General features: G+C 33.6%; 1 protein-coding gene across 3 annotated transcripts in view; it reads left to right on the top strand.

Annotated features, from left to right (window-relative positions):
- The window catches only part of RPS6KA6 (ribosomal protein S6 kinase A6), a 207,397-nt gene extending 191,594 nt beyond the window's left edge, over positions 1–15,803 (top strand). For all 3 annotated transcript variants that reach the window (XM_059678455.1, XM_059678453.1, XM_059678454.1), the window contains 2 exons: positions 8,405–8,545; positions 10,016–15,803. In XM_059678455.1, the coding sequence (XP_059534438.1) occupies positions 8,405–8,545; positions 10,016–10,141 (267 nt within the window). In that variant the 3' untranslated portion in view covers positions 10,142–15,803. The remainder of the gene's footprint in view (positions 1–8,404; positions 8,546–10,015) is intronic.
- Positions 15,804–17,363: the final 1,560 nt, after the last annotated feature.

Genomic DNA, 17,363 nt, shown 5'->3' with positions numbered 1-17,363 from the left:
CTTGTGTGTTGATTTATCAATGATAGTTATTCTGACAGGTGTGAGTTGATATATCATTGTGGTCTTAATTTACACTTCTCTGATGACTAGTGAAGTTGAGTATCTTTTCATATCTATTGTCCATCAGCATATCCTTTTTAGAGAAGTATCTATTCAGGTCCTTTGCCCATTTTATAATTGGATTATTTGAGTTTTTTGGTATTGGATTTTATAAGTTCTTTGTAAATTTTTTATATTAAGGCCTTATCAGATGTCTCAAGGAATATGTTCCCCTATTCAGTGGATTCATTCTGTTGATGGTTTCCTTTGCTTTGCAAAAGCTTTTTATTTTGCAGATGGCATAATATTTTATATAGAAAACTCTAAATATTCCACCAAAACACTACTAGAACTGATAAATGAATTCAGTAAAGTAACAACAGGATACAAAATACATATCCAAATTAGTTGCCTCTTTATACATCACTAATGAACTACCAGAAAAAGAAACTAAGGAAACAATTCCATTCACAGCCATTTCAAAAAATAAAATACCTGAGAATAAATTTAAACAAGGATATAAAAGAACTGTACTTCAAAAATTATAAAACACTGAAGAAATAAATTGAATAAGATATAAACAAGTGGAAGAATATACTGTGTTCATGTGTTCCACATATAATAATTAACATCATTAAAATATCCATACTACCCAAAGCAATCATAGATTCAATGCCATTTCCATCAAGATACCAATGGCATATATTTGAGAACTAGAACAAATATTCCAAAAATGTATATGAAATGACAAAGACCATGAATAGCCACGGCAATCTTGAGAAAGAAGTACAAAGTTGGAGGGATTATAATACCTGATATCAAACTATACCACAAAGCCATAGTAATCAAAACAAACTGGTACTGGCATAAAAATAACCATATAGATCAATGGAACAGACGAATGAGTCCATAAATAATCCAATTCTTTATAGATAATTTATATTTCACCAAGGAAACAAAAACACACAATTGGGTAAAGATATTCTATTCAATACGTGGTATTGGGAAATTGGACCGATATGTGTAAAAAAATGAAATTAGACCTTCTTATACAAGAATAAACTTGCCTGGCTCGAGTGGCTCAGTGGTTGAGCATTTATCTATGGACCAGGAGGTCACAGTTTGATTCCCCATCAGGGCACATGCCTGGGTTGTTGGCTTGATCCCCAATAGGGGCTTGCAGGAGGCAGCTGATCAGTGATTCTCTATCATCATTAATGTTTCTATCTCTATATCTCTCTCCCTTCCTCTCTGAAATAAATAAAAATGTATTTTTTAAAAATAATAAACTCAAAATGGATTAAAGACATAAATGTAAGTCTTGAAACCATAAATATACTAGAAGAAAACATAGGCAGTAAAATCTTGGACATTTCTCATAGCAATATTTTTTCTGATTTCCTCAGGCAAGGGAAACAAAAGACAAAGTAAACAAATGGGATTACATGATTTTTTTATTCCACATATAAGTGTTATCATATCTTGTCTTTCTCTGCCTGACTTATCTCGCTTAGTATAATGTGCTCAAGGGTCATCCCTGTTGTCCCAAATGACAGGATATCCTTCTTTCTCATGGTTGATTAATTATATTGTGTATAAAGTATATACCACATTATTTTTGTCCATTTTTCCATTGATTAACATTTATGTTGCTTCCATATTTTGGTGATTGTGAATAATACTGCAATAAACATGGAAGTACCTACATCGCATCAAACTTCTGTTTCATTTCCTTTGCTTACACATGCAAAAGTGGACTTGCTAGATTGAATGGTAGATCTTTTTTAATTTTTTGAGGAGTTTCCATAATGGTTTGCATTGTAGCTGTACCAATTTACATTCCCACCAACAGTATACAGAGTTCTTGTTTCTCTGTGCCCTCTCAACACTTATCTCTTGACTCTGGGGTTTTTTTCTTTCTTTTTATTGAATTTATTGAGGTGACATTGGTTAACACGTTAAGCACCATGCCTGTTTAGTCTTCCTTTCCGTTTAGCCGTCGATATCAATAAGATTATATAGGTTTCAAGTATATATTTTTATGATGCAGGATCTTCATATTGCATTGTGTGCCCACAAGCCAAAGTCAGATCATTTTCTATAACCATACATTTGACCCTCTTTACCCTTTACTCCCCTACTCCATTCACTGTGGTAACCACCATACTGTTGTCTGTGTCTATGATTTTTTGTGTGTGTGTATTTTGTTTGTTTTAAAAAAATTTTGAAAGTACTACATATGTCTCCCTGCCCCCCCATTTAACACTTCTAGCCCACCCTTGACCCCCACCCCAGGCCTTCACCACCCTGTTGTCTGTGTCCATGGGTTATGCATATATGCATACAAGTTCATTGGTTGATCTCTTCCCATCCATCCACCTTTCCCTGCCTTCCCTTTGAAATTCCACAGTCTGTTCCATGCATCTATGTCTCTGGATATATTTTGTTCATTAGATCATTGTGTTCATTAGATTCCACATATGAGTGAGATAACGTGATATGTCTATGAGTTTTTGTTTGTTTTTCTTGTGTGTTCATTTGCTACTTTCAGTTTTATATCCCATATATAAGTGAAATAATTTGGTTATTAACTTTTCTTACTTATTTCACTTAGCATGATATTCTAAAGGTCCACCCATGTTGTGGCAAATGGCAGTATTTTATATTTTTTATGGCTGAGTAGTATTTCATTGTATATATGTACCACATCTTCTTTATCCAATTATCTATTAAAGGATGATTTGTTTCCATGTCTTGGTCTCCACGAATGATGCTGCAATGAACATAGGAGTGCATATATTTTTGAGAATAGATATTTTCTATTTTTTTGGGGGGGGATATACCCATAAGAAGGATTTTTGGGTCACATGGTAGCTCTATTCTTAATTATTTTAGGAATCTCTATACTGTTTCCATAACGGCTGTACCAATTTACATTCCCACCAGCATTGAATGAGGGTTCCCTTTTCTCCACAATGTCTCCAACACTTGTTGTTACTTATATTGTTGATAACAGCCATTATAACACATGTAAGGGGTTATATAATTGTAGTTTTGATTTGCTTTCCTCTAATAATTAGTGAAGTTGAGCATCATTTTATATATCTGTTCACCATTTGTACGTCTTCTTTTTTTAATATATTTTATTGATATTTTACAGAGGGGAAGGGAGAGGGATAGAGAGCCAGAAACATCAATGAGAGAGAAACATCGCTTAGCTCCTCCTGCACAATCCCTACTGGGGATGTGCCCGCAACCAAGGTACATGCCCTTGACCGGAATTGAACCTGGGACCCTTCAGTCCGCAGGCCAACGCTCTATCCACTGAGCCAAACCGGTTAGGGTTGTATGTCTTCTTTTTTAAAAATCTTTATTGTTGAAAGTATTACATAGGTCCTCCTTTTCCCCCCATTAACCTCTTCCAGCTCACTCCCGTTCCCCCACCAGGCCCTCACCAACCCATCGTCAGTGTTCACAGGTTATGCATATATGCATACAAGTTCATTGGTTGATATCTTCCCATTCACCCTCCCCTGCCATCCCTCTGAGGTTCAACAGTCTGTTCATGCTTCTATATCTCTGGGTCTATTTTTTAGGTTGCCTTCCCCCCCAAAAAAAGAAAGGGAGGGAGAGAGTATTCTGGGGCTATTTTTGATCCTCAGTATATTTGGTTCATTAGATCCACATATGAGAGATCATGTGATACTTATCTTTCTCCGACTGGCTTATTTTGCTTAGCATAATACTTTCCAGGCTCATGCATGCTGTTGCAAATTGTAAGAGGTCTTCCGTTTTTACAGCTGCATAGTATTCCTTTGTGTGGATGAGGTATCTAACAGTTTTTTTTATCCACTGATATGCTGATGGGCACTTAGGATGTTCAATTTGCATCTTTTTTTATCTTCTTTTCTCTACTTAATATTTGAACATATGGAGTGGAATTATAAATGTTTTAGTGTCCTTACTTCAGATTCTAACATGTGTTAGGCATGGGTCAATTTTATTTATTTATTTATTTATGTATTTAAAGATTTGTTTTTTTATTTACTTTTAGAGAGAGAAAGGAAGGGAGAGGGATAGATAGAGAAACATCAATGAGAAACATCATCCATTGGCTGCCTCCTGCACGCCCCCTACTGGGGATCAAGCCTGCAACCCAGACATGCACCCCTGACAGGGAATCAAACCAGTGTCCTCTTGATTCTTTGGTTGATGCTCAATCCCTGAGCCACACTTGCTGGATGGGCAAAATTTTTAATTCTCTCCTGAGGATATGCTTATTGTTATTGTTTTTTTTATTGTCTAAAGTTTTACATATGTCTCTTTTTTCCCCAATTGACCCCCTCCCCCAGCCCTTCCCAGCTTTGGCAAGCCCCCACCGCCCCAGTGTCTGTGTCCATTGGTTATTCTAATATGCATGCATGTAAGTCCTTTGGTTGCTCTCTAACCCCCTTCCCCTACTATTTGTCTCTAGATGGATCTATTCTTGTTCATCGAATTATGTTGATTATTATATCCCACATATGAGTGCAATCATGTGATATTTATCTTTCTCCAACTGGATTATTTCGCTTAGAATAATGCTCTCTAGTTCTATCCATGCTGTTGCAAATGGTAAAAGTTTCTTCTTTTTAATAGTGGCATAGTATTCCATTGTGTAGATGTACCACAGTTTTTTAACCCACTCCTCTGCTGATGGACACTTAGACTGTTTCCAAATCTTAACTATTGTAAATTGTGCTGCTATGAACATAGTGGTGCATATATCCTTTCTGATTAGTGTTTCTGTTTTCTTGGGATATAGTCCCAGAAGTGGGATTACTGGGTCAAATGGGAGTTCCATTTTTAACTTTTTCAGGAAACTCCATACTGTTTTCCACAGTGGCTGCACCAGTCAGCATTCCCACCAGCAGTGCAGGACGGTTCCTTTTCCTCCACATCCTCTCCAGCACTTGTCCTTTGTTGATTTGTTGATAGCCATTCTGACAGGTGTGAGATGGTATCTCATTGTTGTTTTAACTTGCATCTCTCAGATGATTTCTCTCTGGGCCTTCTGTATGTTGTCTTTCGACAAGTGTCTATTTAGATCCTTTGACCAGTTTTTGATTGGATCATTTATCTTCCTTTTGTTAAGTTGTATGAATTCTCTGTAAATTTTGGAGATTAAACCCTTACCTAAAATATTATTGGCAAATATGTTCTCCCATGCAGTGGGCTTTCTTGTTGTTTTGTTGATGGTTTCTTTTGCTGTGTAGAAGCTTTTAATTTTGATGTAATAACATCTGTTTATTTTCTCCTTAGTCTTCATTGCCCTAGGACCTGTATCTATAAAGATATTGCTACAACATACGTCTGCTATTTTGCTGCCTATGGAGTCTTGTAGGATTTTTATGGTTTCCTGTCTTACATTCAAGTTCTTTAGCCATTTTGAGTTTCTTTTTGTGTATGGTATAAGTTGGTGGTCTAGTTTCAATTTTTTGCATGTATCTGTCCAAATTTCCCAGCACCATTTATTAAAGAGACTGTTTTGACTCCATTGTAAGCTCTTGCCTCCTTTGTCAAATATTAATTGAGCATAATGGCATGGGTCAATTTCTGCATTCTCTGTTCTGTTCCATTGGTCTATATGTCTGTTCTTGTGCCAGTACCAGGCAGTTTTGAGAACAGTGGCTTTGTAATATAGCTTGATATCTGGTAATGTGATCCCTCCAACTTTGTTCTTCTTTCTCAGGATTGCTGTGGCTATTCGGCATCTTTTTTTATTCCAGATGAATTTTTGGAGTGTTTGTTCTAGATCTTTGAAATATGCCGTTGATATTTTAATGAGGATTGCATTGAATATGTAGATTTCTTTGGGTAGTATGGACATTTTAATGATGTTGATTCTACTAATCCATGAACATGGTATGTTCTCCCATTTGTTTATGTCTTCCTCTATCTTTTTTTTCAATTTCCTGAAATTTTCCCAATACAGGTCTTTTACATCCTTAGTTAAGTTTATTCCTAGGTATATTTAATTTTTTGGCTCTATAGTAAATGGGATTGTTGTTTTTTTTTTCATTTCTCATGCTTATTGGTTTTAATGAGAGGGGAAGGGAGAGAGAGAAACAAGGAGAGACAGAGAGAGACAGACAGACATAAGTGAGAGAGAGACATCTATTGGTTGCCACACACATGCACACTGAACAGAGATATAACCCACAATCCAGGTATGTGCCCTGACTGGGAATCAAACCTGCTACTTTTCGGTATATAGGATGGTGCTCCAACCACCCGAGACACACTGGCCAGGGCTTGATTTCAGGGAGAGAAGGAGAGTGAGAGTGAGATAGAAACATCAGTGATGAGAGAGAATCATTGATCAGCTGCCTCATGCAGGTCCCCACTGGAGATCAAGGTCACAACCTGTGCATGTGCCCTGACGGGGAATCCAACCGGGATCTCCTGGTTCATAGGTCAATGCTAAACCACTGAGCCACGCCAACTGGGCTTGCTTGACTTTTTTCTCCTTATTATGCATTTTATTTTCATTTTCTTTTCTATGAATGGTAATTTTTGATAAGAAGCTAGGCATAGTGAAATTTACCCCAGTGGGTGCTAGACACTTTTTTATTTATATAAATATTCTTGAGATTTATTCTGGGCCACAGTTAAGTTAGGGGAAACAATGTAATGTTTTTAAATCTTCCTTCTAATACATTTTTTTTAAGTCTAGGGCTCCTCACTACTCAAGGAGGTTACTTGTAAGTACTCTAACAAATACTCCATGAATTATGAGATTTTCAAGTCTGGCTGGTGAGAACTCAGGCAATATACTCCAACTTGCATGAGTTCTGATTTCTCTATAATGTTTTCAGAAAGTTCTTACCACTGCCTTTGTTAGTTTCCCCCAATATATATATATATATATATATATATATATATATATATATATATATATATATATATATATGGGTTTATCAGTAATCTGCGGAATAGTTGAGGGAGACCCTCTACAGATCTCTGTAGTTCTTTATATGATCTTCTCACCTCTCTGGTTGTCAGTCCTGCTCTCTCTCTCTCTCTTCCTTGGTCTCTCCTAACTCTGAGGGAAAATGTCAGGCTCTGCCTGGGTTTCTCTCATCTTTCAGCAGCTTGAAAATTCTCTCTTCAAGGTGGTAACCTGGGGCAATCATAGGGCTTACTTGATTTCTTTCCTATATTTTAAAGATCACTCTCCTTCATTCCTAATCTTTGACCTCTTGAAAGCTATTGTGTCCTATATTTATGGTGTGTGTGTATGTGTGTATGTGTGTGTGTGTGTGTTGGGGGGGAGGGGGGTAAGAGAGTTGTTTCAAACAGGTTGGTGAATCCCTGGTATTCCATCTTGGCCAGAGGAAGAAGTCTTTGTACCGTTGGAACATTTATCATTTATCATTTTATGATTATCACTTAGGTCTGTCTTTTAAAGTAATCACTGTTATATTGTTTATATTATTTGTCATTTATTTATGCCCACCTGTCCATTTTACAATCTATTTTTGTTGATTGTTCTACTCCCTTATATTATTAAACCAATTACATTATTCTTCAAATTATTAGGTTACTCCTTAGAGTTTTTAGTTTCACTGCTTCTGCTATTGATGAAAAGTTTACAAAATGATGATTTTGTTTCTATTTTAGAAGATGCTTTTTAAGGAGAGCTTACTTATTTTTCTAAAATATGCTTGGCAAAAAGTTTATTTAAAATTATCATTTAATTTCATATATTTAAAATTGTGTTTCACTATAAGGTTATATTATTTTATAAAATTTTTATTATCAAAGATAAAATAAACATATTCACAATTAGTTACTCTGATGAAAAACTTGATACTCTGACCACTATTATGCAACAGTCAGTTTCTATACTTTGATTTATATTATAGTTTCTTTACTATTTTATTCAGGAAATCATTAGTTATTGGGTGCATTAACAAATGGAATCCTCCCTTCTATGCTGTATCCATATACACAAACCCTTATACTTTGTGATCCAGCTTACCAGCAAAGATCAATAGTTCCCTTCTCCTCTTAACCATTTAGCACATTCCAGGATAACTCCTGCTACTTTACATTTTTCTTTTCCCTCTCTAACCACATACCAGTCCCACAGTTTTGGTATTCTCTGATTTAAAAATAATAAGTAAAGATATACTGTATATTGAAAAATCTATCTCAAAATTCTCTTTTGACAATCAACTGTTCAGAGTACAGGTCTGTTTACCTTAGGGGTAGATTAGATTGAACTGATTGAAAATATAATTATGCTCTTACATTTTGAGAAAATGTGAAATTTTATGTATTTATGAAAAAATTTACTGATTTATTTTCATATTTAATTTAGGATTTGCTTTCCCATATGCTACATATGGACCCACATCAGCGGTACACTACAGAACAAGTATTAAAACACTCATGGATAACCCAGAGAGACCAGCTGCCAAATGATCAGCCAAATAGAAATGGTACATCATATGTCATTAAGGTAAAACATACTTTTATGTATCTTCTAAATACTTGATACTTTATAAAGCCATTGCATGCCATTCACTCATGACCACTTATGTAATCACTTTAAAGTATCTCTATTTTTTAAAGATTATTTATAGTTTTGTTTTGTTCTATTTATTTCTAAATAACAGCCATAGTCTCTTCTTTATTTTGCCTATAGCCTTTCTGATGATAAATACAAGTTCCTTGATTATATTTGCTTAGCTCTTAGAAAAAACTAAGGCTAGGAGTAAATTAAATGCAAATCTCATCTGGAAAAAAAAGATTGCTATTGGTTTCTAAATTAATAACCACTGGTGCATGTTCCTATATCTATAGACATTGAACCTAGATTTTAAATTTTAGTAATTTATACATTCATTTCTTTTTGGACACTTAGGTTGCTTCCATGTCTTAACTATTGTGAATAATCCTGCAGGGAACAAGGTAGCACAGATAACTCTTTGATGATAAAGATGTTGTGATATACACACATACAATGGAATATTATCCAGCTTTAAAAAAGGAAATCCTGCCATTTACAACAATATGCATGGTGTACCTGGAAGACATGATATTAAGTGAAATAAGCCAGACATAGATATACAAAAGCTACATGATCTCTTGTATGTGTGGAATCTAAAAAAGTCAAATATGTAGAAGCATAAAGTAGAATGGTGGTTTCTAGGGTGAAGGGGCAAATGAGGAGATGTTGGTCAAAGTATATAACATTGAAGTTATGCAGGAAGAATAACTCTAGATATCTAATGTACAGCATAATAGTGCCATATTGAATACTGAAATTTGCTAAGAGTAGATTTCAGATACTCTCATCTCACACACACACACACACACACACACACACACAATAACTATACTGGTATGAGGATATGCTGATTAGCCTGACTGTAGTAATCTTTTACTATGTATTTAAGAATATTATGTTTATATACAATAAGTACAATTCCTATTAAAAATAAAATTTATTTATTTATTTTTAGTTTATCTTTGTTGTTGAAAGTATTACATATGTCCCCCTTTCCCCCCCCTTTGACCCCTTTCTCGCCACTCCAGTCCCCTCTCCAGGCCTTCACCACATTATTGTCTGTGTCCATGGGCTCTGCATATATTTACATAAGTTTTTTTTGGTTAATCTCTTCCTGCCCGCCCTTTCCTCTGAAATTAAAAAAAAATTAAAACTTGTAAAACCAAATTAAATTAGTGATGAAAGACTGATACAATGATACATTGTAAAACACATTGTTATTGAAATAAGAAATATACAAGTAACCAGGTATTAATTCATCAAAAGAGCATCAATGTGCAGGTCAAATATTTTCAGTTATTTTCCTAGGCGAAAAAAAAAAAAAGTTATAGTTAAATCTCTTATGACATACTTGGAAGTTTTTTTTTTTTTCACCTTCAGAGATTATGGCTCAGTTTGTGATATTTCTCATTATTTTAGGGAGCAGTGGTTGCCACATATTCAGCACTGACTCACAAGACCTTCCAACCAGTCCTAGAGCCTGTTGCTGCCTCAAGCTTAGCTCAGCGACGGAGCATGAAAAAGAGGACTTCAACTGGCTTGTAAGATTTCCAGTGTTCCTCTGCCAAACTGGATGAAGAGAAAAGGCAAATGTGTAGCTTTTGCCTAATCTTATATCAAAGGCATTGTTTTCTGCTGCATTACTTGAATATTCTGTTTAAGTCTTCTTATTTAGGGGCAAAGAAATTAAAAAAATAAACATACACGGGTCCACAATACTCACAATATGTTGTTTTGCAGTACTGTCCAAGATTTATTTAAGTATATAAATGGTATCTACAAGGTCCTAACAGCTTCTCTGCACACTAACTTCTAAAGTTCCTTTTAAATAGTTACTTTAGTAGTTTTTCTGGTTTCATACAATAATGGTTTGATGAATCATTACCAATAATCAAGATGCAAATATAATAGTATAATGCAAATCAATTTCAGTATTTTTTGACATAAGATCCTGAAGGATAGGCCTTTTTTATTAAAAAAAAAGAACAAATTGAAAGTGATTTGTAGGAGATCATTATTGTGTACAACCAAAGGGCTCCATTCATTTGGTAGTAACTCCACTCTGTAATTACTAAAATGTAGATACAGTAGTTTGATGCCAGAGCAAAATTTATTTATGCTAATATGTGAACGCCTGATATGGTTGGTGCCAAAGTTTTTACAGAAGAATTAAATCACAGATAATGTGTGCATTCAGGCCTATAGATTATCCATAAGTGGCTTCATCTATAATAATAAAAGCATAATATGCTAATTAGACCAGACATCCTTCGGGATGAAGCCAGGACTGCGAGGGAAGCCCGGGTCCCGGGTGCCAGAGGGAAGCTGGTGCCAGCAGCCCGGGGAAGGAAGGCCTACTCTTGCATGAATTTCGTGCATCGGGTCTCTAGTCTAGAAATAAAGGTTTCCAAAAGGCTTCTGTAAAGTTCACTTCTGATGGAATTGTACTACAAAAGAAGAATTTTTAGCCAAAGGCTTTGTATTGGTGTTGTGAACTAAGCCTTTGAAAATAAAGTACATGGTGTTCATACTACCTTGGTTTTATGTAAGTTGACTTTCAAGTAAACCAATTGGATTTAGCCATCATGTGCCGCCCCCCACTCCCGCCTTATCATGAATTGCACTGTTGTTTTTTGGACTTCCATGTGCTTTTAATTACAGTGTATCATAGTAGTATACCTTGAATTCTATGGAATATAGTTGAAATTTTACTGTAGTGAACTTGTGAGCTTAGCACAGATGATATAGTATAGTGCATATCAGTAAATTTTAGACAATGCTTCATAATAGCTATACTTCAAGAAGATAAACTGGCATTTTAAATAGGAAGTAATATGAATGATCTGCATAAAATTTGAACACATTTTAAATTTATGAAAGAAATCTAGCCAAATTGGTCTGGTCTTATTAAATTTTATGATTCAGAATCACTGTGTATTAAGTATTGTTTTCTCTAAATGATACAATTTTAAAGAGTCTTTTTGTGTTGTTGAATAAAATACTACTACTACTACTACTGATAGAAAGAACACATGAATGTAAACTGGAGGATATTACAGTTTTGTTTTATGAATATAAGTGAACTACTTGTGTATGCTAGGTGTACTGTTTGCTGTGTATTTTATTTTGCTTAGTTCAGAGAGAGAGTTGACTTCTAATTGCTGAAGTATATAAATTAACCTAGGAGACATAACTTTGGTATTTAATAAAAGAAACTATACATATTATCTTTACAATGTGATATATATTCCATGCACAAAGATGTTTCTTGGGTGTGGCGTATAAAAGTATGTATATTTTGAGGTGTCTTTTTCCAATAATTGAAAGACATTAAAGAACATCTAATATCACATGGGAAATAGTGCTTAGAAATAGACTGGTATCACATCTTGTAGACTTTTGTGCTCTAATTTGTTTTTTTTTTCTTTCCTTGTTTTGCTTTATTACTAGAAGCAATTGTATGTGACAATTTGTGTCCATATATTCAGACTTATTTTCCTATTGCCATTTTGTTCTTTGTGCTTGTATGCCTTCCTATCAAAACTGATAGGACAAACTCAGAGATATGATTTTCATGATGAACTTTTGAGAGCAGAGATATTATTTCCATGTCTACTTTTCTAGTATAAAATTAGGATAAGTGAAATTGGAAAATGAAAAGTAATAAAACAATAACTTTCAGTCTTTCCATAATCAATCATTTTTAAAAAGTAGATGATCTTAACTAATTTACCAATGAATTTGTACAGAAGGATCATGCTGTACAGTTTTTTTATTAAAGGAACACAATCAAAATTAAGCAGTGAACAGCATGATTCCTCATCATTCATTGAGGATTGACAATGTGTAAAAAATACAGATATGCTAGTGGATTTTTTCTATAATTCTGCAAGAGTTTTTTTTGCTGGAAAATTCAAACATGGTAGCTTAATAGTAGTAGGGAGCAACCTTATAAGGGAAAGCTTCAAACTATAGCCTCATTTTGTAGAAGGAACCCAGTTAAGGATGCCTAATCATGTGTCCATTTGGCTAGAACTCTAAAGCAACAAATGCAGATGGGAATGGGACATTTTTAATGGGGCTTCTATAAGTGCTTAAGCAGTAAAACATATTTTTATAAAACTTTACAGTACTGTAGTTTCTAATGAATTCATGAACAATGATTTTGCATTGCTTTTCTTTCTAGTTGATGCTTCTTGGTAGTATTTAATGATAGCACAGTTTGGGATTGTTATTGTTATCTGGAAGGGAGAGAACATTTTTTTTCTCAAAGGGAAAACACCAATTTTACCAAGATAGACTAACTATATAATGTCCTAAAGCACATAGTATGAATAAACTCAGGAAACCAATTGCAAGAAAATTAAAATAGTAGTGCTAGAGATGGTGATTTTGTGGGGAAATAAAGATTTCAGTTCTTTTATGAAAAATGAACTTTAACGTATTTTGTTAGACCCAGTAGTACCTAAACTGATTTTTATAATTTCTTGCCTTTGGTAATTAAACATAGTAAAACATTTTTATATTATCTTTGGTTAGCCCAAAGGGATTTCATATGTGTAATCGACCCACAAACTTAAGAACAGATGCTTAGTGTTTATTAAAGCATCGTGCTGAAATACAGAAAACAAAACAAAACAAAACAAAAAACCATCATGCTGAAATAGTGCTGACCACTTATAAACTTATTTATATTGATTGAATAGTATTTTCCTGACAATAAGAGACCCTTCATATCTGAAGAAGAAGAACCACTTACCTTGGCCCTAAGGTTAACTAGAAAACTGAGGCTTTATATTAGGCAAAGTATGTCTTTGGCATTCTCTACATTTTCTTTCTCTAGCCTTCCAGCCCCTGCGTGCTATCTTATTTGATTACCTCACAGAGGACTCCATGATTAAATTATTTCTAAAAGATTTTGTGCCCCAAAATGACCTCATGCCCTTCTCCTTACTCAAATCAGAACTTCCATTACCACAGAGCAGCTATTTTCATTGAATTAATTCACATTTTTCTGTCAGTGGTTAGTGGATAATTGGCATTTTTCAAGAAAGATGTCCATTAATCAAATGAGTTTCTACTTGCTGGATTTTTAAGCAATTGAACCAGATGAGAATAATTTAAAATTCAGTTATTATCAGGGAAGATATTTTTGGGCAAGGAATTTACTCAGTATGCCGCAAGGCCAGATTATCATATAATTTTCTTCCTTTCCACTTCTCAACTTACATTTTCTTTTAAAACCTTCCATGCTTTTTAATAACAATGAAATTTACAATGAACTTTTGTGACAGAATGGTATGGAGGGAAGCAGTTGTTGTCAAGCCCATATTTATCTGTAGTCTTGTTTCTCATAGTATGTGATCTATAATATAATGAGTCTCCTCCTGCTCCCAGGCTCCTATTCTTATTGTATTTATAGAGAAAAAAAAAGAGAGCACAGAAAGGATGAAGGCAAACTGTCAGTGGGGTCAAAATATCTGGATCCTTTGTCTAGATTTCAGCACACAGAGATCCTATTAACATAACGTTATGTCTGAACAACAATGCAAGGCATATTAAGTATCGATTGGTCAATTGCAATTAAATTTTTAGAACAATTTCTTACATTTATCAGCTTATTCAGGTAATTCTGGCATGTATCTCAAAATGAATGATTGCTGAAATTAATAGAACAATCCAGAAGTGTGTTTTCTGCATCCCTACGCAAGGCTGCAGTGGCATTGATAGTAATTATTCACAAATACATTTTACTCATGGATTCAATATTCCTTGGTTTACTCTTACAATATAGTGAAGTCCAACATATGATTTTAATAAAATGATAATGCTTGATCACTTAAAATTCAAGTTGGTTGCTAATAGTTGAAGGTATAATCACTCTTAAATAATTGGTATTAGTTTCTTTGAACTATGAAGAGAAACAGAAAGTAAAAGTATTTTTAGAAGACAGATATTCAACCTTGCTTAGTTATATTGTAATGCACAAAGTATGTACTTTTTAGTTTGTTGACCAACAAGAAATCTTTGCTAAATGCATATATATATATATATATATATATATATATATATATATATATGATTGCCCCAAATTAGGATTTGCTTTATATTCACATTTCTAAACCTTGGACAATAGAGTGTCTGTTTTGCTTTCATTCTATTTGTCTAATTGTATAAATTAATCTACTCTTCAAAAGGTATTTATTAAGCATATAATTTTATATGGGACAGCTCTAGAGAATGTACTAAGTGCTTTAGTTTCTTAATAAATTGTCATAATGTGACCAATTAGATTTATTTGCTTTTTTTGTATTAACTAATATTGCTCAGGTCACATTTGAGTTTTCAAACTCACTCTCTCTGAAATTGAGACAATGTGTAGCAAAAAATAAGTTTGTGTTTTAATACGATAACAAGAAATTCAACATCACAAAAGCATTCTAATGATAAATATTCATTCTTAAAGTTATATAAGAAAGCCTAATTAAATATTGAAATGCCAGCATGGTTTGGAAATGAAAATTTATCTTGCATTAAATTCTACAGTACAAAAAAGGAGAATGAGGTGTTTCTGTGTTTAATTTTTTTAAAAACCGTATGTAGTGTTTGTTAACATCGTGTTTATGCAGAGTGACTATTTTGCTGTAGCCACCACTTAAAAACAAACAAAAAACATGATCTTGCCAACACTTCCCAAGCACTTTGGAATTCCTATACTTATTTTCTGATATAGAAAATATGATATTCACTGGCATTTCATTGAAATTCTTAAAACAGAAATGGCATTAATTAGAAGTTATGTGTAAATTTGATTCACATGTACTTAAAATCTTTAATGCGGATATTGAAAGAGGTGGTCACCAATGTTCAAACAACTGTATTTTCTTTTTCTGACTACATTATGGAGTTTATACCATTATTTATCTTATAAGTGTTTTTTAAAGCCTTGCTCCTTTTGACATGAAAGTTTTTATTGTACTACTTTTTTCATGTAAAACCCAATCCAATAGTGCATTTTATAGTGTGTGTGTTTTTTTCCCCTCACAGTGCTGCTAAAGAAATGGCTATCATCTTGAATTTACAACATGCCAAAGATGACATAGAATTTATATTTATTTTTTTGTTAAAACTCTGTGGGCAACATTTATCAATATATCATGTTAAATTACTGGCATTTTCTGGGTACTAAATAAAAAGGCTGCAACTTTCTAACATTTTACAGTTGACCTTGCTTGATCATTTATGATTATAAAACTGCTTTTATAAACATGTATAGCTACTTGCAGATTTCATTGAAAGTACCTGTACATTGTTCAGGAGCGAGTTGCAAAAAAATGTGTTTAAAGATATTATTTGTTTACGTATATACTTTGATATTTCCAGAACTGTAATACTTTCTCACTTTAGGATTACTCTCTTCTAAATTGCTTATAAGAGAAGATGATTCAAGAAAATGAAGATGAAGTTACAACATTTTTAGGACTTATCAGGAAAAATAATTTGTCTGCAAGTTAGTTAAGGTGACAACTTAACCTTTAATGCATTAAGGACAAGTTAAAATCTTTGTCTCTAAGTATTGAAAAATTATTTCAAGATTGGAATTAAGTAGAATAACGAATTCTTCCCTGGCAAAGTAAGTCATACATTTATAGGCCATGATAGGTTATAGCAGCTATTTGTACACCAAAAACTTGATTTCATTTAAGGGTCAGAAATGCATTTGGAGCCTAGCAATCAAAATCTCCATGCACCTCTTCTATTTTTCTCAACTTCTTAAAGGTAAACAGGATAGACTAGAGGGCAACTTTGGGAAGTCAGTAAAAATTGCTTTCACATTGGCCACTTCTTTTTCATCTCTCTTTTGCATTTGCTTCTTTTATGTTTTCCATGCCCTCGAACATTTAATAAAACACCTGATCACCATTTCTAATTTTAATACTTTAAGCAGCTTATTCCCACTAAAGTATTACTTCATTCTGCATTTGTCTTTTTAGCATTATCTTCCAAGATAATGCATTATTGGTCATTGGGGCCTTAAATAATTTAGGTCTATAGGCTATACCTGGTTTAATCTTAGGTTGACTTGTAGGGTAGGATTAGTGGTTAGAAGTAGAGCACATATTGTTTATCCCATTATTTCTTCAGTGCCTTCCTCTCTACTTGGAGAGATAGATTAACTTAAAATGTTGGAGACATATTTTTAAAAAATAGAATTTATGTCTTTTTACTACTGACTTCTTCTAGAATTAGAACCTGGTCTATTGAAGCCTACAACAGCCTCTCTTTCTATACCTCACCTTCCCTTTTCCCTGTGTCCCCAATTCCCTGCCTAAATACAGGTTAGGACCAGGCCTGGCCTTTCTCTCTCCTGCTTCAAGAATCTCAGATACATTTGTTATATTTTATGAAATTCATTATTTTATTTTTAAAAATATTTTAAACTAAGCTGCTGTATTTAACCTCTGATTATTATTCAGATTCTGACAAAAAACATTCTCTTTATTAACAAATATATTTTTAACTTAGATGTATATTGATTTTTTGTGACAGGCACTATCACTGATTTATTCTTCCCTCTAAAAGAGATTCAAGGATGTTTAATATATATATATATATATATATATATATATATATATATATATATATATATATATATATACAGTTGTTAAAATTGAAATACAAAACAAAATCATAAAAATGAGAAGAAAAGAATAATGACAGCAAGGACTATAAGATAATTTAATTGAATATTAAATTTAGCTCTGAG

This window comes from Myotis daubentonii, chromosome X, assembly GCF_963259705.1.
Source record: "Myotis daubentonii chromosome X, mMyoDau2.1, whole genome shotgun sequence".
Lineage (NCBI taxonomy): Eukaryota > Metazoa > Chordata > Mammalia > Chiroptera > Vespertilionidae > Myotis > Myotis daubentonii.
The sequence above is the reverse complement of the archived record's forward strand: the minus strand, read 5'-3'. Positions and strand labels throughout refer to the sequence as shown.